Raw genomic sequence first — 22,575 nt, 5'->3', positions numbered from 1 at the left:
TCCCAACACCATTCATCTCAATGAACTCATGTAAAGTTAGTCTAGACGTACTGATTAGATTGCTACTTAGCCAAATTATTGATTAAATAAAATACTTAGGCTGTGGTCACTTACATGGAGCCTCTGCACTGGCCCAAAGGAGTAAAGCTACTTACCCTGAAGGTCACACCAAGACTATTCACATTTTGTATGTGTTTACTTATTTTGTGTAAGTTTCTCTATGTGTGTGTGTGTGTGTGTGTGTGTGTGTGTGTGCATTGGCCTGCACACACGCACACACACACCATGTGCATGCAGGAACAGGTAGATATCAGAAGATTCATCAGATCCCCTGGAGCTGGTGTTGCAAAAGGTTTTGAGCTATCATGTAGGTGCATGTTGAGAACTGAACTGAGATCCTCTGGAAGAGCAGTGAGCACTCTTAAGTGTCAAACCATCTCCCCCTGCCCCTAAAATGATCACATGTAAATATTAAAGTTGACAGTGGCTCCTAGCTCTGTTTGACTCTAGTAACAATAAATACATATTGAGTGTATGTATGTATGTATGTATGTATGTATGTATGTATGTATGTATGTATGTAAAAACGGTGAGGGGTTGTAGACCTTAAATTTATCTAGGGACACCAGATTGCCTGACAATCATTTTGTTGGTTCTTCACATCGTTGCTCTTATTTTATACACACACACACACACACACACACACACACACACACACACACATACACACACACACACACATATATACACCCAAACCATCACTATTTCCTGAAGCTGGAACATATTATTTGTAGAAAAAGTCAAAATATTTTGTATGTTGTGCTGTCTAGCATGATGTCAACTTGACAAAGCTATAATCATTGGAGAAGAAGAAACTTCAGTTGCCAAACGCCACCATAGGACCTGTAGGGCATTGTTTAAATTGGTGATTGTCAGGGAAAGTGCCCAGTTCATTATTCATTGGTCCACTGCTGGGCTGGTCATCCTAGGTTGTATAAGAAAGCAGGCTGAGCAGGCCATGAGGAGAAGCCAGTAACAGCATCCATCCATGGCTTGTGCATCAGCTTCTGCCTCCGAGTTCCTGTCCTGACTTCCTTCAGTAGTGAACAGTAGTCAGAAGCATAAGAAAAATAAACCCTCTCCTCCCTGAGTTGCTTTGGTTATGGTGTTTCACTGCAGCAATAAAAACCCCAAGTAGGATCTGTGTATTGTTCCACTTCAAGCAGAGCTTGAGCTTGGGTTTAAATGACGTGTCCTGTGTGGTGTGGATACTTCGGTCATCTTTCCTATTCTAAGCTCAGCCCTGAACCAGCAGGAGTATTTGGAAGCTAGTTTGCAATGCAGAGTCTTAGTTGGAAGGAGAATTAGAAGTGAGCCTTCTTGGTGAAAACAACAACAGAACCCTTAGAAGGATTTGGGGCAGGTTTTGTCAGTGTAGACTGAATGGGCAGGTGTGGCTGAGCTGAGAGAATCTGTCTGTCTACTGTCACACATGGCCCTGCTTGGGTCTCATTGTGGAGTTTAGTAGTTCATCAGGTGAGTGTGTGTGTGTGTGTGTGTGTGTGTGTGTGTGTGTGTGTGTGTGTTATATGTGTGTGCTGTATGCATGTGCACATTATGTGCAGGTTCACATGTTCAGTTGCATATGGGGATTGTATGAGTACAAGAGACACCACAGGAAGGTGGGTGTCGGCCTCACAAGCACCAGCCAACTCCTGGGAGCAGGATCTCTCACTGTCTCATCCATCAGGCTAGATTGAGGAAGCAGTAAGCCCTAGGGATTTTCCTGTCTTTGCCTTAGTACTGTGATTGATTACAATGAAATGATTACACCGATCATTAATATGGGGAGTGGAATGTTCCACAGCACTGTTGCGGAGGTCAGAGGACAATTGCACAGTTGGTTCTCTCCCTTCACCTTTACGTGTGTTCTGGGGATTGAACTTGGCTCGCCAGTCTTGACTCATACATGCTTTTAGCAGTAAGGGCCTCTCACCTGGTCCTGCACCTTACATCTGTACCTGAGTTCTGAGGATCAAACCCACGTCTTTAGACTTGCAAGGGAAACATTTTGAGGACTGCATCACATTCTCTCCTCACAGTAGGATCTATTACTGTCAAAGTGTGAAATGACTCTGCTCAGATGGGAAATTGAATACACTAACCACGGTCTTTAATGTGGCAAACCTATAGATGTCATGGGTTCTACACTCATCTTTGAATTATCGTTGGAATCAGTGCTCCCCGACAGTGTGCTGGGAAATTGTTGGGAGAAACATCACAGTGTGAAATCAGCCAAGAAGGGTCGGTGATGACAAGTGCAGATGACTCCTCGACTCTGCTGGGGATGTCATCAGGACAAAAGCACTGAGTCTAAATGTGGCAAGGGACAAGACTAGGAATGACAGAGAAGAGATCCTAATGACAGAAGCCCTCCTCTCCAAGTGACCAGTTCTACCTTGAAATCCTATGAATTCCTTATTCCAACAATCACCCCAGGACTATAGGCCATACAATAATCAGTGAAGGAACAGATAATTTGTTCTTAGTTTTTATTTATTACCGAGAAAAATGACTGAATGCTATAAGACAGCAAATGGCAAAGGATTTAACAAGCAGTTAACAAAAAAATTTTGTTTTTGTAGTAACAAGAAATTACTTTTCTCATTAGTCAAAAAACAACCCCCCGCAAAAAAAAAAATCAAAAACCAAGAAAAATCAAAATAGCTAGTTTTTTTCGTTTGATTGTTATTAGTTATTTCAGAAATGTTTCTCCCAAAGTCCATGCATTAAAGGGTTGACCCTGATGCAGGATTGATGATAGATAGTTTAGGTGACTAGAACATCGGGGCTTTCTTATTGCAACAGTGGGCAAATCTATTGAACTCATAGATAATGGGCTCTAAGTAGGTAGGACCTAGGTGGGTTATGCCTGTGAAGGATTTACTCTTCTCTGTGCGTCTCTCTCCCTCTTTGTGCTTCCTCGCCAACATGAACTTTGCCCTCTTCTACCTACCTCATAGCTCTAGCTTTTGCCTTACTGGTTTCTGTCTTACCTTAGGTCCAAAGCAGTTGAGCCATAGAACACACATTGAGACTTTGATACAGTAAACCCAAAGCAATCGTTCCTGCTGTACTAAGTTTGCTTCCCAGCTATTTTATCACAGTTCCAGTTCGCCGACTATCAAGTCAATGACTCCAGAGTCTGCATTCAGTGTTTCCATGATTTATAGATTACAGATACTTTGGAATAGACATTCAACATTTTTTATAATGTAGGCATAGCATTTTGCCAAAAATATTCATCCCTTACTCATTTTGAAGAAAATGAAAGTTTTGATTTCTCTTTATATTTGTCCAAAACTGTCCTGTATTTTCTTTTGTAACTCATACTAGATAGCGTACAAGTAGACCTGAAAGCAACTGGAATTCTGGGGTTTGGCTCACCAAATGAGGGCGAGCTTCTGTGAAGTTAATGAACCTGATTAGAAATGCAAATTTCTGCCTCTTTTAACTTTATTTTACCTATCTACCTACCTACCTACCTACCTATCTTTCAACCATCTACTTACCTTTTTATCTTTCTATTTATTTTAGTTTTTGGAGATAGGGTTTTTCTGTGTAGCCCAGGCTGTTCTGGAACTCTCTAAGTAGATCAGCCTAGCCTCAAACTTAGAGATCCATCTGCCTCTGCCTCCGGAGTGCTGTGACCTAAGGTGTGCCCAACCCCCTTCCAGCCACAAACTCCTCCTGCATATTGTTACAATCATGCAGCCCATCCCACCGGAGGGAATTCTGCAGTTGCAAGTGATGACTATAACAGGCAGAGACGACCGGGATTGCAGTGGTCCTTGTCTGAGCCTCTGCTCTACAGAGACTACAGGGTATCAGATGCACCGCACAGAACTTTTAGGGAGGAAAGTGATATTTCTGTAGACTGCAGTTGAAAACTTTTTAAGAGCACGAAGAATCAAGGGAACTACTAGTTAAAACTCACAGGGTGGATTTTAGCTGACAAAGTGACTGAAGGATTTCAGCACTCAACTTCTATAACTACCCTCATCCTTATGTATTCCAATCATGGCTTGGAGATGACCTCTCCTATAACTGTACTTCTCACGACTCACAGCCCATATATCTTGTCAGGCTCCACAAATGGGGACACATCCTCTAAATGGGGCCACCAAGATAACAGGAAGCCTTCTGCAATGGTCCTGAACCAAGGGGTGATCTTCTCTTCTCCACGGGTCCCCCTGTCCAGTAGCTCCTGCACGTCCTCCTGGCTCATATAGCTGTAGCTTCTCACTTCTCTGGGATCTTCCTCACCAACAGAAAGATAGCCATTCTCATGGTCTCCCCAGATATCATCAGAAGGACTCTTGTGGTAGATCCGGTTCATGAAAATGCTGTCCATTATGGAAGTCTGTGTCAAAGTTGGTACATTATTAATTCAGTAATAGATAAAACTTAGATTAAAACAAAACAGTTGATTCCTTTGCTCAGTCCTTTTCATAGAGTGCCTCTGAAGCACTTGCACTTTATTAGCGTGTAGGCAGATGACATTGAAGAGGGCACCATTTCTATAACAACAGCTTCACTTTTCATTCACAATGAAGACCACATGTGAACAGGACATGAGGCTGAACACAGCTCTGAGCATTAGGACATGCAGGTATGTGAAAGATTTCTTTTTGAGAATGGAAAGAAAAGCAGCTTCAATACAGTGCCTTGTTCCATAGCCTCTCCTGTGGACCAGGGTTGGGCACTTCACAGGAACATTGTTTCCTATGCAAGACAGAAGCCCTGTTAGGCCAGCAGACACTTCCTAGGTCAGCTTTTGATGGATGAAACTTGACAGCAATGTCATGTGACATTCTACGTATTAAACAGACCCCTGAGCACATGAAAAAGTTCATTGAGCCCATGCTGAGTGAGTGGGTACCTGGTCCTGGGGGATGCCCAGTTCAGCCTGCAGACGTCTCAGGGCCGCCCTCCTCACTCCCACGGCATCCTCCTCTTCCAGCTCCTCAGGCACATATAAAGGGTGACTAGAACAGGAATCTGTAAAATGTCTTGGGGCAACATATAGCATGCAGCTTTAGAGAGAACACTCTTTATTGAATAGGAGCAATTTCCTTCCTGGTCATAGTTAGTGTAGAGAGTGGGTTCACCTTGGACTTTTATCAGTATCAGCTCTTCTATATGCAAATAGTAGATTATAAAATCTCACAGCTTGATTCGAGTTGCAAAATGCTTAGAATTTAATTTCATTGTATCTAGTGGCAGTGGGACTGTCTTTCTGTCTCTTTTCTCTCTCTCTCTGTTTCTCTCTCTCTGTTTCTCTCTCTTCTCTCTCTCTCTCTGTTTCTCTCTCTCTTCTCTCTCTCTCTCTCTCTTTGTCTCTCTCTCAAACACACACACACACGCTCAAACACACACACACACACGCACACACACACACACACACACACACACACACACACACGGGGTTAGGAGGGAAGAGTGCTCAGATGGGTTCTCTCACATCCCTGTCAGGTTCCCAAACCCTAAGTTAGACTCCAGTGCTCCCTGGGGTTGACCTGGGTGGCTCACCAGGAAAAGTGTACTTGGCATCTGCTCTCTGCTGAACCAAGAGCTGGTTTTGTGTGTTGAAGAGGACCACACTGAAGCCTCGGTGTAGCAGGCCTGCAAAGTGAGCATGTGCGAGGGTCATGCTGGAGTCAGCATGGAGTCTGCATATCCATCTCTTTCTCAGTCTCATGCAACTCAGGATGATGGCACCAGGAGTGGCTGGTGATTCTTGCTGGGATAGAACCTATGCCAGTCGATTGGCATTTGGTGATTCAGTATTTATTTACACACAGAAAGTCTGCAAGTGAGTACTGCAGTTTTCCTCCACTTGTAAACAAAAGCTAGAGAGCCAAGAAGTAAAGTAAGCCTTGCAAGGCAGGCTGAGCCCCACTGTGTGAATCTAAAGCTATAATCTTGAAAGTATGTTCTAGCTGCTTTGGCCACACTGTGCAGGCATATGGATGGCCCAGTGGCACAGAGAGTCACTGCTTATGCCTGGAAGTTGGGACACATGAGGCACCTAGAGGGCTCACAGTGGGGTGTCTCCCACCAACCCCTTTTCCTGGAGACACATATAGACCTGACAGGCCTGCCTATGGAGAAGAGGCTGGCCTTGAACTCACAGAGATAACTTGTCTCTGCTTCTCTACTGGGAGTAAAGATGTACAGCGCCACCCCCAGCTTGGCTACAATTTCTGACTTTCCCAATCCCTTCGAGGCAGCAGTCACAGTCTGCATCACCCAGTGCACTGATGGAAGTGTTAGCCTTATCAAGTTAGCAGCAGCCGCAGCAGCACCCGCTGGACAGCTGCCTCCTGACCCTGCATGGCTCAGAGTGGTCCATGGCACCAGGCCTGCACATGGCACCCTCCTTTCCACTCACCCTTGTTAATGGTTTCCATCAGGTGGCAGTTCTTCTTGGTGTCGGCCCCAATGATCTGGTCCTGCTTGTCAATGACAATGAGGATCTCCTCCAGGCGTTTTATCTGGAGTTCATTCAGGTGGGTTTTGCTTGCCTGGAACATACCTGTGAACACCAACGGCCTCTTGTATAAACAGAAAGCATAAGGGGAGAGAGGTGTGTGAGCCCCTCCAACGTCAGCGCCGGAAGCATGCGCAGATATGGAAGTGTAAGGAGAAGGATGAGGCTTTAATGATCAGACAGTGAGCTACACGGGCAACTGAGAGTGCTCATGGTCTGAATTTTATTTCTCCATGATGATTAAATCACTGTGTAGAGAGAGCAGTGTCCTCAAATGAAGCTAACTGTGGGCAATGGACACTCCTGGACGAATGCCACCAAAGAATGTCTCTACTGTTAGCCATCATTGTCATGCTCTTGTCTTCCTTTATTTGTGATTATGTTTTTTATTTGATACTTGCCCGTTCACAAAAGAAGTCCGAGAGTATGTAGAATTGGAGAAATCAAAAGCACCAGGGTTGGGAATAGAGTTCAGTGATAGGGAACTTTAATCTGAGCGAGGACCTGAGACCCATCCTGCAGTACTACAGAATAGATAAATAAATGTTCCCACAAGCCCCAATGCAGCCCACTCCCAATACAGGGTGATCATGCTAAGGAAGCCAGGAGACGAGTGCCTGGGTCAGAGAGATACACACCACACTGACAGCACAGCTCTGAGATACCAACCATTAGGCACAGACAGACCTAGGCTCTCACCTTCTCAAAGTTGGGTCTTGTGCAGCCTCTGAAACCCAGGATGAATGGAGACAGGCGGCCTTACCTGCAGCTTCTTTTATACTGGGTAACACAGTAGTATTCTGTTGGAAGACCTTTTCAGATTTGGCTCTGTGACAAGTAGGGTCCTTAATCCCTTCCCACTGGAGACTGAAGGAGGGTGTGCCTACCTCAGTGTATTAGCATAGGTGAATAAAAATGACAGGCATTGCAACTTTTTTTCTGGAATCCATGCATTAAATATTCCTCTGTAGTTTATCTGAGATCTCAGGGGCCCAAGTCACTGTAAAATTATTTACGAGTCTTGATTGCACTTAACCCCAAAAGCACATAAAATAAATAATATAAAAAGGCTGAGGCGGCAGTTTGAATTAGGTAGTTGTACATGTTGGGAACACAGAAGTCCTTAGTGATGTCAGATGCTTTTCATCTCCAATACAGTAGTCATGTCAGAGCAGAGCTAAATAAACTAAATTTAAAATGAAAAAGCAGCGGGACTGGAGAGATGGCTCAGAGGTTAAGAGCACAGTCTGCTCTTCTGAAGGACCCAGGTTCTATTCCCAGCACCCACAAGGCAGCTCACAACTGTCTATAACTCCAGTTCCAGGGGATTTGACAACTTCACACCAATGCACACAAAATTAAATGAATGAAGGCCCCAAATCAGAAGCATCAGTGCCTGGAGTAGAGACTATGTATGGAGGCCACCTACCCAGCCGCATCCCGTCACACTCTCCAGGTACATGCATGCTCACATCCCGTTCCCTGGCAGGCCATGCACACTCACTCAGGCGTCTACTTCTGTCCATGTAGCCTTCTCAGACTAACACTTGAGAAGATGCAGTGGAGTCTTAAGGAAAGTCTTAACATCCCTCCCTGTAGGTCTGAACTAGGGTGATCTCCTGCCCCAGCCCATCTCCTCTCTCCCCTCCACCCGCTGAATTCAGCTTTTATTCCAACAACCGGGATGTAGCAGATGACTGAAGTTTCACCAAGTAGGTGTTTGAATGCCATTACATGGTGTAAGTGGTCTGTCTTCTTTCTCTGGAAAACACATGGCTCTCTACTGTTTCAGAGTAAAAGAAGGGAAATTGCAGTTAACACTGGGACGGGCCTGTCTACAGAAAGAGCCACACTGTGTTAAAGATTCTTCAAGGCTTGACTTCTTTTTGCATTGCAGAAAAAATATTCAGTCCTTTCTAAGTTTTATTCATATAATGTCTTTGTAATCTCAGCTGAAATGTAAAAAATTTAAACATATATACAATATGTTGAATAAATTTGGCTATTTAGCCAAGTTATTGGTTAAATAAAATACATAGGCTGTGGTCACTTACATGGAGCCTCTGCACTGGCCCAAAGGAGTAAAGCTACTTATCCTAAAGGTAACACCAAGACTGATCACATTTTATATGTGCTTATTTTATTTTGTGTACATGTGTGTGTGTTTATGTGTGTGTGTATATGTGTGTGTTTGTGTGTGTTTGTGTGTGTATGTGTGTGTGTGTGTGTGTGTGTGTCTATGTGTATTGGCCTGCATACACACAACATTTGCAATGCAGGAACAGGTAGAGGTCAGAAGAGGCATCAGATCCCCTGGAGCTGGTGCTGCAAATGGTTTTTAGCTCTCATGTAGGTGCATGTTGGGAACTGACCTGAGATCCTCTGGAAGAGCAGTGAGCACTCTTAAGTGTCGAGCCATCTGCTCCTGCCCCTAAAATGATCACATATACATATTAAAGTTGACAGTGGCTCCTAGCTCTGTGTGACTCTACTAACAATAAATAAATATTGAGTGTGTGTATGTATGTTTGTATGTATGTAAAATTGGTGAGGGTTGTAGACCTTAAATTTATTTAGGGACTCCAGATTGCCTGACAATGATCTTGTTGGTTCTTCACTTCCTCGCTTTTATTTTACACACACACACACACACACACACACACACACACACACACACCCTCCCTCCATCTCTATTTCCTGAAACTGGAAAATATTATTTGTAGAAAAGTCAAAATATTTTGTATGTTGTGCTGTCTAGCAGGATGTCAACTTGACAAAGCTATAGTCATTGGAGAAGAAGAAACTTCAGTTCAAAACGTCACCATAGGACCTGTAGGGCATTCTTTAAATCGGTGGTTCAGCATGTGTGTGTGTGTGTGTGTGTGTGTGTGTGTGTTATATGTGTGTGCTGTATGCGTGTGTACATGTATGTGCAGGTTCACATGTTCAGCTCCATATGGAGATTGTATGTGTACAAGAGAGACCATAGGAAGGTGGGTGCCGGCCTGACAAGCACCAGCCGACTCCTGGGAGCAGGATCTCTCACTGTCTCATCCATCAGGCTAGACTGAGGAAGTCGTAAGCCCCAGGGTTCCCCTGTCTTTGCCCCATACTGTGATTGATTACAGCAAAATGATTACATCAATCATTAATATGGGGAGTGCAATGTGCCGCAGCACTGTTGGGGAGGTCAGAGGACAATTGCACAGTTGGTTCTCTCCCTTCACCTTTACGTGTGTTCTGGGGATTGAAGTGGGCTCGCCAGTCTTGACTCACACGTACTTTTTGCAGCAAGGGCCACTCACCTGGTCCTGCACCTTACATCTGTACCCGAGTTCTGAGGATCAAACCCACATCTTTAGACTCGGAAGGGAAACATTTTGAGGACTGCATCACATTCTCTCCTCACAGTAGGATCTATTACTGTCAAAGTGTGAAATGCCTCTGCTCAGATGGGAAATTGAATATACTAGTCATGGTCTTTAATGTGGCAAACCTATAGACGTCATGGGTTCTACACTCACCTTTGAATTATCCTTGGAATCAGTGAGCCTTGACAGTGTGCTGGGAGAAGCATCACAGTGTGAAATCAACCAAGAAGGGTCGGTGATGACGAGTGCATATGTCTCCTCTTCCCTCCCCTTCAACCTGTTGCTGGATTCAACTTTTATTGCAAGCCCTGCGATGTGGCAGATGGCTCAAGTTTCAGCAAACGAGAATTTGCACATGACACCATTTTTTAATGTCTTCTTTTTCTGGAAAGTAGAAGGGTCTCTACTGTTTTAGAGCCCAAATTGAAGTTAAAGCAAAATTGCACCTAATAATATGAACTGCATGTATGTATGTGTGTGTGTGTGTTTGTGTGTATGTATGTATACATACATGAAGGCCTCACCTATGTCAAGAAAAGTTAAGAATGGACATCACTACTTCGTGTTGTCTCTGCTTTACTTGGTTCATGTGTATCTCCAAATCTCAGCTCCTGGAAGCACTCATTCTGCTTCACAGAATAAGGGGTCATTTGTTGCCCGATTCTAGAACTTTGGATAGAACTAAGGTCCTTAAAACAAACCAGCTACCATCCATCAACAAATTCTTCGAATTTGTTTGTGATTCTGTCTTTCAACTTCTTTATCTAATCTTTCATACACACACACATGTACACACACACACACACACACACACACACACGCAAACAATCCAAAAATCTCATCTCCCAATCTGATGACCCACGGAGACTCATTGCTTGCAAACTTAATTCCACTTTCCCTGCAAAACTTCCACAGACTCAAGTCCTACCCTAGTAACTCCTGTTCACCCTGGATCCTGGCAACAAAGAACTAACAGGCCCTGTGCAATCCCACACACCCCTCCTATAACCTTGTGCAATAGCCCATCGGATGCTGCAGGATGACAACTTTTCTACCTGACTCCTGCTGTCCTTTCTTGGGATAGTCAACCTTTGTCTTGCTAACTGCAGAATTACAACAAAGGCCACATTTCGTCATCATCTTGGATTATGAGTCCTTCCTTGGATTGTTAGTCATGATCTCCTTTAGAATTATTTTGTTTGGGCTAGGTAGTTAGGTTGGCTTAGTGATTGCCTAGCATGCATGACATACTAGTTCACTGCCCAGCACTGTGTAAAACCAAGTAGAGTGGTGAACCCCCGTATCTTAGCACGTGGAGTTAGAGACAGGATTAGAAATTCAAGGTTTTCTCCCTCTACATGGTGAGTGTGATGTCAGCCTGGGCTTCATGAGACCTTCTTCATAACGAACATACTAACTAACTCAACTAACTAGCTATTTAAGTAACTAGACAAATCAATGTCAAACCCTGATCCTTTATTCCTGATTTTTGTTTGGATGTTTGCAAAGCCCCTGATGGGTGAGGGGTTCTTGAATATGGAAAAGGATCGCACAGACTTGAGATATTTTCTATCCCTTTTGTTCCAAACCGTCATAACAATTATTAAACAGACAGAAATATAATACCCAGTAGGTTTTTAAAATCAATTATCAAATGCTACAAATGAGCACCTCCAACAGGAGGGTCAACCATTAAACACTGTCCAGCCTGGTTTTGCCCTTATTTCTCATGTGCTGAGATTTAGAGGGTATTCCAATCTGTCTAGTTATGCAGATCAGAGGATAGGACCCAGGGATCCAAGCACTCTAACATTGGAGCTCTATCCCCACCCCTCTTTTATGTGATTTTTTTTTTGGTGCCTGTTTGTTTCATTTTAAGACTTATTTATTTTTATTTTATGTTTATGGATGTTTTGCCTGCATATGCATGTACACTGCTCAGTACCCACAGAGGTGGAGAGCCCCTAGAACTGGAGTTCTACACAGTTGTCATCTAGTGTGTGGGTGCTAGAAATGGAGCCAGGTAATTTGAAAGAGCAGCCAGGTCTGTTTATTTAAATTCTATGTTTGATACGGTGCCTCAGCATTTTGTCACCTTGGCCTCGGATGCACTATGTAGTCTGGTAGGACCTTGGATTTTTCTTCCTGAGTGCTAGGACTGCTGGCATGTGTTGCTGTTCTATGTTCAAGTTAATCATTATTCTTTTTTCAATGTACATTTCCTTTAATGACCCCCATCTCCCTTGAAGGGTAGGTGCAGGCAGTTAGGCGACTAGCAAGACAAGTTCACTTGAAGATCTTGCCTTGGTTGACGGCTTTGCCCACGTGCTGAAGGCTCCCTCCCAGGAAGAGTACTCTCGAACGAGGGTCTGGGTCTCCTCGCTACCAGAATCCAGTTTCTGCCATGTCCACCTGCCAATCTGGACTCTGCGGAAAGGCAAGATCTTGGCCTCGGAAGACCCAAACCCCAGAAATGGAGCTGCTGTCGTTGGTTCCAAACAGGATAACACTAGCAAAGGCATTCTTTCTCAGTTTGTCCAATCGCTGGAACATTCCAGTGATGGGGTTACAACTCATGAAGGTCTGGGTGAGCTCTTCAGAGAAGCGGTACTCGGCATACCACAGGGACCAGCCATCCTTATCAAAGTGCTCCCAAAAAATGGCAGCACCACAGAGAGGACGTCCTCATTGGAGTACGTTCGTTTAAACTCATCCAACACAACGGTACTCTTGGGCAGGTGAGCGAAGGGTCTTTGGCCTTGGGCTCAGCAGCCAATGCCTGCTCACACTCGCCCATCTCTTCCTCAGGAGCTGGGGCAGCTGCCTCTTTTTCCTCTTTCCGCTCAGTCTGGGGCTTCTGCTTCTCTTCTCGTGAGCCCTTTTCTTTCCTTGGGGTATCTTTTTCCGGCTGTCTCTCTGCAAACTTCTTAGCATCAAACTGAGCCATCTTTTTACACAGCTTCACCTCCCCCAAGATGGCCCTGAACTGAGGCTGGTTAATGCAGGTAAGGAACCATTGGTTGATATTGGGGAAGGCCTGGCGAAAAGAAAGCTCTAAGACCTGTTTATAGAGCCACAACAGGGTACAGACAACTGTGATGCCAGTCAGTGTCACTCTCTCACCAACCAGAAAAGTCCGTGTCTTCAGATGAGTGTCCAGCAGCCCCAAGATTCGCTTCACCTCCTCTTCGGCATTTTCAGTGGCCTACTTGTTGTGGTGCATAATGCCTAAGGTGGGGATCACCCAGGTGCCAGCTGGAGGGACAATGTCACTCTCAGCAAAGCTCACCCTCTGCACCACCTGAGCTGCTGCCTCTGGCGTACTTCCCTGCAACTCCTCGTTGCTTAAGCAATAAGCGATGGCATTGCTCTCAAATACAGAGTCCGTCATTGCCCTCAACCTTGCCGGCAGGAAGTTTTCTGAGAAATTCGGGGGTGCAGTTGGTTTGGCTAAAGTGGAAGTGGGGTGGTGCGGAGAGCATGCGGACCTGAGCCCCGCTGAACTGAGCAGCGATGAGGGCCTTGAAGGCCCTCCAGTTTTCAGGGTTTGTGTGCAGGGTCCCAGCCATCATGGTGATTCCGCAGAGAAAAGGGCTCAAGTTAATTATTAAGTATTTTCTGTAATTTTACTCTTCCCATAGTCCCTCTGCATGATTTATTTATAAATAAACCTCCGTCCCGTTCTCACACCAAACATTTATCGTTCCACTAAACATCTAAGCTATTGTTTCGTGTCAACAGTTATATTTTTAGATCTAACCATTCCTATCTAAGCACGTGTGGTGCCAGAGTCAGCAAGCAAATAAGGGAAGCTCCTTGTTAGCTTTTGCTTTGTTTCATTGAACTCTCTTTTGAGACAAGACTGGCCTCAAACTCACTATGTAGCTGAGGCTAAGCTTGCTTTTCCTGACCACAACCTCCTTGTGTGACACCATGCACACTCTCCACTGACATGGACTGCACATGAACAATAAATACGATTTAGTTTTTATCTAGCCTAAATATTGCATGGAGGAATATTACATGTCCATGATTTGACCAGTTCTAGAAAAGGGAATGATTCTATCCTTGTTGGTTTGACTTGGTCAGATTAAAACTCTAAACTTGTGAGCAGGTCTTTATTCCTGTGGAACTCTGCCTGAACACATCTGTATGCTAAGATCTTTAAAATATCTTTTAAATTTTTTGTGTTTATTTTGTGTGTCTGGATGTAGATCTGCACACTATACATATTCAGAGCCCTTGGAAGCCTGAAGGAGGTGTTGGCTGCCCTAGGACTAGAGTTAGAGGTTATGATAAGGCTGTGTGAGCATTGATCGTTGATCCAAAAGAGTAGTTGATGATCTTAACTGATGAGCCATCTCTACAACCCCATCTTGATATTTTAAATGTTTTATTAGCATATATCAACTAGGCGTAATTATGGGGTTCATTTTTTATATTTTTTATATATATATGCACATAAGGTATTTTGATCATACTCACCCTTTATTACTGTTGGCCACTCCCAACCCTGCTGATCTCTTCCCTCTACCCATTCTACTTCCCTGACTTTTATGTTTTGTGACCCAAGAGGTTCCATTAGGGTTGTTTTCAGGGAGCATGGACACTTTTTCCATTGAAAAGAAATATCTTTTCCTCCCTCAGCAACCATTAATTGTTTATCAATCCTCAGGGATGGGTGGGGCTTCATGACAGCATTTTGAACACTCTTCACCGATTGGGGGAGGGGGTTCTTACATTCTTCCTCTCCCTCCTCTGTGATGCCTCCTATCTTTGAAGAGGGTCACATGGTTGTCTCATTCAGAGCTGAGTGTTCAACGTCACTTATTCCCATCACTGTGCTCAGTTGAATCTCTGCAGTTAATACTGTCCACTGAAAATGGAGCTTCCAACTAGAGCATATATTAATAATAATAATCTATGGACATATAACATAATTATTTAGAAGGCAATTGGATGTGTGCATCATATCTATTTAACAAAGTAAGAGTAAGAACTTCTCCACTGGACATATAGTTTTCGATAGGTTTGCAATGCCAAACACCAGTTCCTTCATATAAAGTGGGCATCAAAACCAGAGACCACTTGGTTGACTCATAGCAGAACAGACTTGGCACTATCGTGACGATGGCATATCTTGCCTGGCTGGACTGCAGTGTTATGTTCACTGTCTACAGACTAGTCCATGAGTTTGAGGCGTGTCTAGCCTCTGCAGTGACACCTCACAAAGTAAAATGAGGGAGGAGGGGGAAATCCAACCAAAATGAAGCATGTAGGAAAATTTCCTATGAAAGCCCGTTACTTTTTAAATTAATTTGAAAAAGAAAAAATAGTGACAGAAACATGTGTAAGAGACTCTTACATATAAATAACAATAGTGTATTAGTAATGCCTATAATGTGTGTTCATAGGCATAACAATTGTTGACTAGTTTTTTTGACTCTGAGATCAGGAACCAAACTTATCTCATAGGAAATAAAATTCACAAAGTAAAATAACCATTTGAGGCCTGCCAACAGCATTATGTATGTAATTTACTTTATTAAGAAAGCAGAATAGCACTGTTGAGATGATTCAATGGGTAAAGTGTGCAAGTATGAGAACCTGGGTTCAGCTCCCTAGAAGCCATGTAAAAGCCAGGAAGGACAGAGCACGCCCATAATCCCAGCACTCCAGTTAGCAGGGTGTTCACTGTAGCAAACAAGAGATTCCTTTCTTAAAGCAGTGTGTAAGATGATTCCCTGTGCCCAATGTTCTCTGACCTTCACATGCGCAGTATGGAATACATGTGCTCCCCAATTCTCACATCACACTCAGAGATGTGCGAATGAGAGGACACACACACACACACACACACACACACACACACACACACACACTTAAAAAAATAGAAATACAGAGCAGTTCAAAGCAGTGATTTAGTAACAGTCAGCATTAGCCAGTGTGGTGGTGCACAGCTTTCATTCCAGAACTTGGGCAGCAGAGACAGCAGACAAATCTCTGTGAGGTCAAGGCCAACCTGGTCTACACAGTGAACTCCAGGAGAGCCAGAGGTATATAGAGACCCTGTCTTGAAAAATCAAACCAAACAGCAAGCAAATAGACAAACAACAACAACAATAATAAAATCAGCTACTGTGCGCTGAGGGCTTGCCTCTGCCACTGTTAATATAGTCTCTTGTTGCATGGCCTTCGGAGGCAGGGGCAATATACAAAAGAAAAAATAGAGACCCAAGATCAAACAAACAAAAAACTGAGACCAGAGATTCAAGCCCCATTTTGCCCTACTTACCTTCTGAGGTGTGGTCCTTTTGTGGCTATCATTAGGATAGCTTAGTCTAAATCATTTTTGAGACAGAGGCAGAACAATAGTGTCTTCCTTTCTTACACTAATTTCTCAACATTTTGACCATGAAATACAGTGTTGTCAGGAATAATGAAGGGTGACTTGCTTCATCCTCTCATCAGGAAGGGTTCAGAATGACTAAACACATTATCGTTATCTCATGAAAAGAAGGCAGCAGTTGGCTGTTCCTTGAGAGGCACAGGACGGGCTGTGGCTCCATTCACCTACCTCACACCCAACCTTATCTCCTTGGTTCAACTCAGAAATGTCTTGAAACACTTATGGGTGTGGGGTGTAACTCAATGCCTGTCTTTCCCATTTCTGCTGGGTTTATATGTTATCTGGGCTCTCTTTGTGGCTGGCATTTTGACAGTATGAGAACCCCTCCTTCTAGGTTTCTCTTACCACTTCTAGGTAAGTGGGGCGGGGGATCTGAATAAGGAGAAGTGCTAGGATGATGAATTTTCTCTACAAACTGAACTCTTGGGGCTTGCATGTTGGTCCAGGACCTGGTAGCAGAAAGTAGCATCTCTTGGATCCCAGCTTTGTTCTTTCTCTACATATTTGATTTTGACAGCAGTGGGTACAAGATCTTTGGGGAACTAGCTCATCCCAGTCTCTTGGTGTACTCCACTGGAGAGGTAACAGCATAATTATAGAGCATGGCATTTTGATATTTGTAGGGGCAATGGTAGACAGATGGACACACACACACACACACACACAGAGAGAGAGAGAGAGAGAGAGAGAGAGAGAGAGAGAGAGAGAGAGAGAGAGAGAGGAGTGGAGGCTTCAGGGACCCTATCCACCTGTAACCATTGGATTAGTAGAGCCACATAGAGAGTTTCTGAAAGCATGAAGCAATAAGGGAGATCCAGATCACAGAGCAGGGGATGACCTGTCTAAGGACAGCACATCTGACTGACTAGGGTGTAAAGTGAAAGATAGATGGATGCATGGATAAGTGGGTGGACAGACAGATGGATAATAGCAAATATAGAAATATGGACAAATGTATGTATGTATGAATAGGTAGACTGATGGACAGAAGGATGGATGCCTACGTGCATGGATGTACAGACGGATGCATGGGTGGATATACAGACAGACAAGTGGGGTGAATGGTCTGCTGGCTAGTCTTATGCCAAAAGGACACAAGCTAGAGTTATCTGAAAAGAAGAAACCGCAATTGGGAAAACACCTCCAGAAAAGATCTAGCTGTATACCCAGCTGGGAAACAGATGCAGAGAGCCACAGCTAAACATTAGGTAGAACTTGGGGAATTCTGCAGAGGAGGGAGAGGAAGGATGGTAGCAGCCAGAGGGGTCAAGGACACTACAAGACACCTACAGAATCAACTAACCTGGGCCCAGAGGGGTCCCAGAGCCCAAAATGCCGACCAGAGGCTTGCATAAGACTGGCCAGGCCCTCTGCACACATGGAACAGGTGTGTAGCAGGACTTCATGTGGGACTCCTAATAGTGGCAGCAGGGGCTGTCTCTGACTCTGTTGCCTGCTTTTGGGATCCTGTTTTCCTACTGCGCTGCCTTGTCTAGCCTCGATAGGAGAGGATGCACCTCGTCGTACTGCCAGGACTGGTTGAGATCCACGCCCCCCCCCCCATATTCTGAAGAGAAAGGGAGGAGGAGTGGATGGTTGGGGAGGAGAGATGTGTGTGGGGGGATATGACTGGGGGGGGATGGAGGCGAAATTGCTTTACAAATTAATTAGTTCATGAGCAAACTGATCCACCTAGAAGGCATTTTCCTAGTGATTGGTAGGAAAAGGCCCAGGCTGTTGTGGGTGGTGCCATCCCATGGCTGGTGGTTCTGGGTTCTATAAGAAAACAGACTGAGAAAGCCAGGGGAAGCAAGCCAGTAAGCAGCACCCCTCCATGGCCTCTGAATCAGCACCCATGTCCAAAATCCTTCCCTGCTTGAGTTCCCGACTTGATTTCTTTCAGTGATGAACAGGGATAAATATACCCTTTCCTCCCCAACCTGCTTTTTGGTCATGGTGTTTTGTCAAAGCAACAGATATCCTAGACAAATGGATTCATGGATACATGGAAGGATAAATGGATACATGAATAGACCAATGAAAAGACAAGTGGATGCGTGAATGTTTGTACGTCTGGGCTGAGAGATAATCAGATGTGTGTGCGTGTGTGTGTGTGTGTGTGTGTGTGTGTGTGTGTGTGTGTGTGTGTGTGTGTGTGTATGAGTGAATGAATGGATGGATGGAAAGTAGTGGGTGGACCCCTCAGGAATTTGAGACCAAACTGGACAACATAGCAATATCCTGTTGTCAACACCAAAAACAAACAAACAAACAAACAAAACAAAAAAAAACCAACCCAAAACAGTAGTTCTAGCTTCTTGCTTGGGAATCATTCCTATTCCTTCCTCTACTTAGGTTTGCAGCCATGTGTTTGGAGCACTGCATCTGTGGGGTGGCAAACGTAGGGAAGTCCAGGTAAAAACCTGCGAGAACACTCTGCACAACACATAGGACAGCCAGACAAGAAACCAGGGTGGAAACATGCCAGGGATCCTCTGTTCTTTCAAGAGGCAGTGAGAACCCCTCCAGGGTTAGAATGGATTATTCTGCAATTTCACTCTGAAGTTTCTAAAAGACAGATATCATATAATGAATCTTTTATGTGCATCCATTGGTTATCGAACCCAGTGGATTGGCCTGAAGTATACACACAAAAAACAATGTGCAGGTGGAGCAGATTGTGTCCACGAATTTGGGGGACATACATGTAATATATATATATATATATATATATATATATATATATATATATATATATATATATATATTAATAGCAATTAGTGAAAAAGAGGCTATGAATCTGAAAGGGACCAACAAAGAGCGAGGATTTGAGTGGAGGAAGTGGGATGGAAAGATGATACAATGGTAGGATAATCTCAAGGAATGAAAAAATATTGAAGAATAAAATGCATGCTGGTCTTGGATCCAGCTGTCTGCTTCTGCACCTTGAGCTACTGTTGGTGTTTCTAGGAGTAGACGCATGTGCACAAAACACGCACACGGAAAAATGCTCACGGCTGTCCTATAAAGTCATAGAGAGGTGTGTGTGCTACAACTTGGGTAAGCTTATTTCTAAATGAAAGTGGAAAAGTCAAAACTACATCTCCCGTGGAACCAAGATGAAAATCAATCAAAGCATGGTGAATAGCACAGGACCCCACAGAGGGGAACTAAATAACATTCTCTACTCTCTCTCTCTCTCTCTCTCTCTCTCTCTCTCTCTCTCTTTCTCTGTCTCTCTGTCTCTCTGTCTCTGTCTCTCTCTCTGTCTCTCTCTCTCTCTCACACACACACACACACACACACACAGAGAGAGAGAGAGAGAGAGAGAGAGAGAGAGAGAGAGAGAGAGAATGCAGAATATCTAATAGCTGTCTTAGCATCAGGGTTTTCTTCTATAAGAGTGTCTTCTGAGCCTACTCTCTGAAAACACTAATGGAAAAGTACAGTTGTGAATTAGTGTAGGGTGAGGGCTTTATGAAGACAGGGAAGATGCAGGTAAAGCAGATCCCAAAACCTGCATGGATGACAATGTGACCATCCAAGATGCTGTGCTTTATAGATGAGAAGCTTGCTGTTGAGTTCCACAGGGCAGGTGCTGCTATTTCAAGACTAAGCCAGCTTCAGGACTACAGCCACAGCCCCGGGTAGGCATGGAGTGGATTTATAGTATGGATTGTGTAATATGAGACATGGCCACTGCATGCACAGATATGTCAGTTGACTAAGCCATTGTTGAGGAAAGCTTCTGCTTAACCTGAAAAGACCAGTGCTTGGCAGCAAGGCTGAGATTTAAATGGGTGTGCCGTACAACATAACGTCCATTCACTCAGTATGCAGTGTTTGTGGGAACGCGGCGCTAGGGTAAAGTAGTCTTGCCTTCCTCTGTGTGGCTCAGATAAAATGGACGCAGGATTCTGTCTTCCATAAGACTTGTGCTTTTCCATGCTGAGGCTGGGGGAGTTACTGAATCCACGTCTATATCAGGATACCTTGTCGTTGTCATGCAGGGGCAGGAGCATTCTCTGTGACAGGCAGTAAAGCCCATGGCCCCCTGTCCCAGCCTGACAGGCTGCCCCTCTCCTGGGCCAGGCCAGGCCACAGCACTTGAACCAAGGCTTCCCAGGAACGGGGGCTGGAGATGCTGAGGTATGACCCATTGCTTTGTGCTCGCGGCTTTCCTGGATTTAGAGGTCGTGTGGACCCATGTACAAAACTGAGCGGTTCGGTTCCACCTGGAACTGGCAAATGGTGTACAGGCCTGTGCTTACGACTTTGGTTATATTTTGCATAGAGCATGGATGCTTAATCCTAGTGACGTTAAAAAGGCATTGTTTCCAGTCAGAAGACCTTCGTGGGTGACCACTGTGAACGTGGACTTCATGTTCAGCTGACCGCTAGGGTTTCGCGTGCTGCAACCCACAGTTTCTACCCTGACAGGTTGCCGAGACTTTTCCAAGTATGATTTGGGGTTGAGAGAGAGAGAGAGAGAGAGAGAGAGAGAGAGAGAGAGAGAGAGAGAGAGTGTTCACTTATCTATTATTCATCTTTGCGTGTCATTGTTCAAGAATCCAGAGTCAACCCCTGGATTGTCTGCTCTTTGGTCTCTCATCTTGAATTTTGGGACTTTCCCGATTCTGAGCTCACCGGTTCCTACACTCCTTTCTGAGCCTCTCAAGAGTAGGGATTACCACTGTGTGTTGCTGGCCCTGACATTGTATGTGGGTGATGTGGGTACTGGGGACAAGAATGTAGGTCCTCACTGATTTTTGACAAATAGATTAGCAATAGAGGGATCACCACAACACAACCCCCTGGTTCTTTTTTTTTTTCCCCACAAAGCAACAGATGCAAGCTGTTTTTTTTTTTTTTTTCTTTTTTGGAGCTTAGTTTCCTAATGGAACTGAAGTTGCAAAGATGTCTTAGAAGATAAACTTATTCTGTGCCTTATTTTGCTATATATGCAGATGGAGCCATAGGTCCATCTCTGTGTACTCTTGGGATGGTGGTTTAGTCCCTGGGAGCTGTACTTTCATAGCAGCCTTATTTATAATAGCCAGACACTGGAAAGAACCCAGATGTCCTTCAACAGAGGAATGGGTACAGAAAATGTGGTACATCTACACAATGGAGTACTACTCAGCTATTAAAATCAATGACTTCATGAGATTCTTAGACAAGTAGATGGAACTAGAAAATGCCCTGAGTGAGGCAACCAATCACAGAACAACATGCATGGTGTGCACTCACAGATAAGCAGATATTAGTCTAAAAGCCTGGAATACTCAAGATACAATTCACAAGCCACATGAAGCTCAAGAAGAAGGAAGACCAAAGTGTGGCTGCTTCAGTCCTTCTTAGAAGGGGGGAACAAAGTACTCATGGGAGGAGATATGGAGACAACGTGTGGAGCAAAGACTGAAGGAAAGGCCATCCAGAGCCTGCCCCTCCTGGGGATTCAGCCCATATACAGCCACCAAACCCAGACAATATTGCTAATGCCAAGAGTTACATGCTGACAGGAGCCTGAGATAGCCGTCTCCTGAGAGACTCTGCCAGAGCCTGACAAATACAGAGGAGGATGCTCACAGCCAACCAGTGAACTGAGAATGGGGTCCCCAGTGGAGAAGTTAGAGAAAGGAGTGAAGTAGCTGAGGGGGTTTGCAACTCCATAAAAGGAACAACAATATCAACCAACCCTAGTTTATTTTTTTATTAATAATGTAATTAAAAAAACTAGTGTTCCAAATCTTAAAATCTTTGTAAGGGTAGATTGTTTTGAATTTTATTTATTTTAATTTTTGTTATTTTACTTATTCACGTTCCATCTTGATAACTACCCCTCTCTCAGTCACCCTCCCCCCATAATCCTTCCCTCTACCCTCCTCTTCTCTCCTAAGCAGGTGGGGGTCTTTCTGGGTATCCCCTACCCTGGTACATCCAGTCTCTGCGAGGCTAGGTAGTTCCAATTTCTTAATCTCAGTGTGTACCATGATTGTAATCTCTGTCACTCTCACAAGCAGACTGTTCCTCAGATTGCGGGACTCTTCAGAAGTCCATGTCCAATCCCAGGGCAGAGGTTAAATGTCCATCTGCATCAATTTGGCTTTGGCTGTGCACTGACCAAGGGATGACCACCCGGGAAGAACAACACTAAGGAGTTTCCTGCCTGTTGGTCAGAACTTTCACCAAAATGCTAGAGGATCAGCCAGGTGGGGTCAGCAGAGCCCCTGACCTGCTCA

General features: G+C 44.3%; 1 protein-coding gene and 1 pseudogene across 1 annotated transcript; both read right to left on the bottom strand.

The window, feature by feature from the left end:
• Positions 1-4,123: 4,123 nt before the first annotated feature.
• On the bottom strand, positions 4,124-6,601 carry LOC148000241 (isopentenyl-diphosphate delta-isomerase 2-like). The gene is made up of 4 exons (XM_087591957.1): positions 6,455-6,601; positions 5,580-5,685; positions 4,943-5,072; positions 4,124-4,423 (listed from the first exon to the last, which is right to left on the bottom strand). Exons 1-4 carry the CDS (start codon positions 6,594-6,596, stop codon positions 4,124-4,126), a joined length of 678 nt encoding a protein of 225 aa, XP_087448083.1. The 5' UTR covers positions 6,597-6,601.
• A 5,609-nt stretch (positions 6,602-12,210) lies between these two features.
• LOC148000240 (elongation factor 1-gamma pseudogene) lies at positions 12,211-13,511 on the bottom strand (annotated as a pseudogene).
• Between the last annotated feature and the right edge of the window lie 9,064 nt (positions 13,512-22,575).

Source organism: Rattus norvegicus, chromosome 17 (assembly GCF_021556685.1).
Source record: "Rattus norvegicus strain SHRSP/BbbUtx chromosome 17, alternate assembly SHRSP_T2T, whole genome shotgun sequence".
Lineage (NCBI taxonomy): Eukaryota > Metazoa > Chordata > Mammalia > Rodentia > Muridae > Rattus > Rattus norvegicus.
This window is presented reverse-complemented; position numbering and strand designations above follow the sequence as displayed.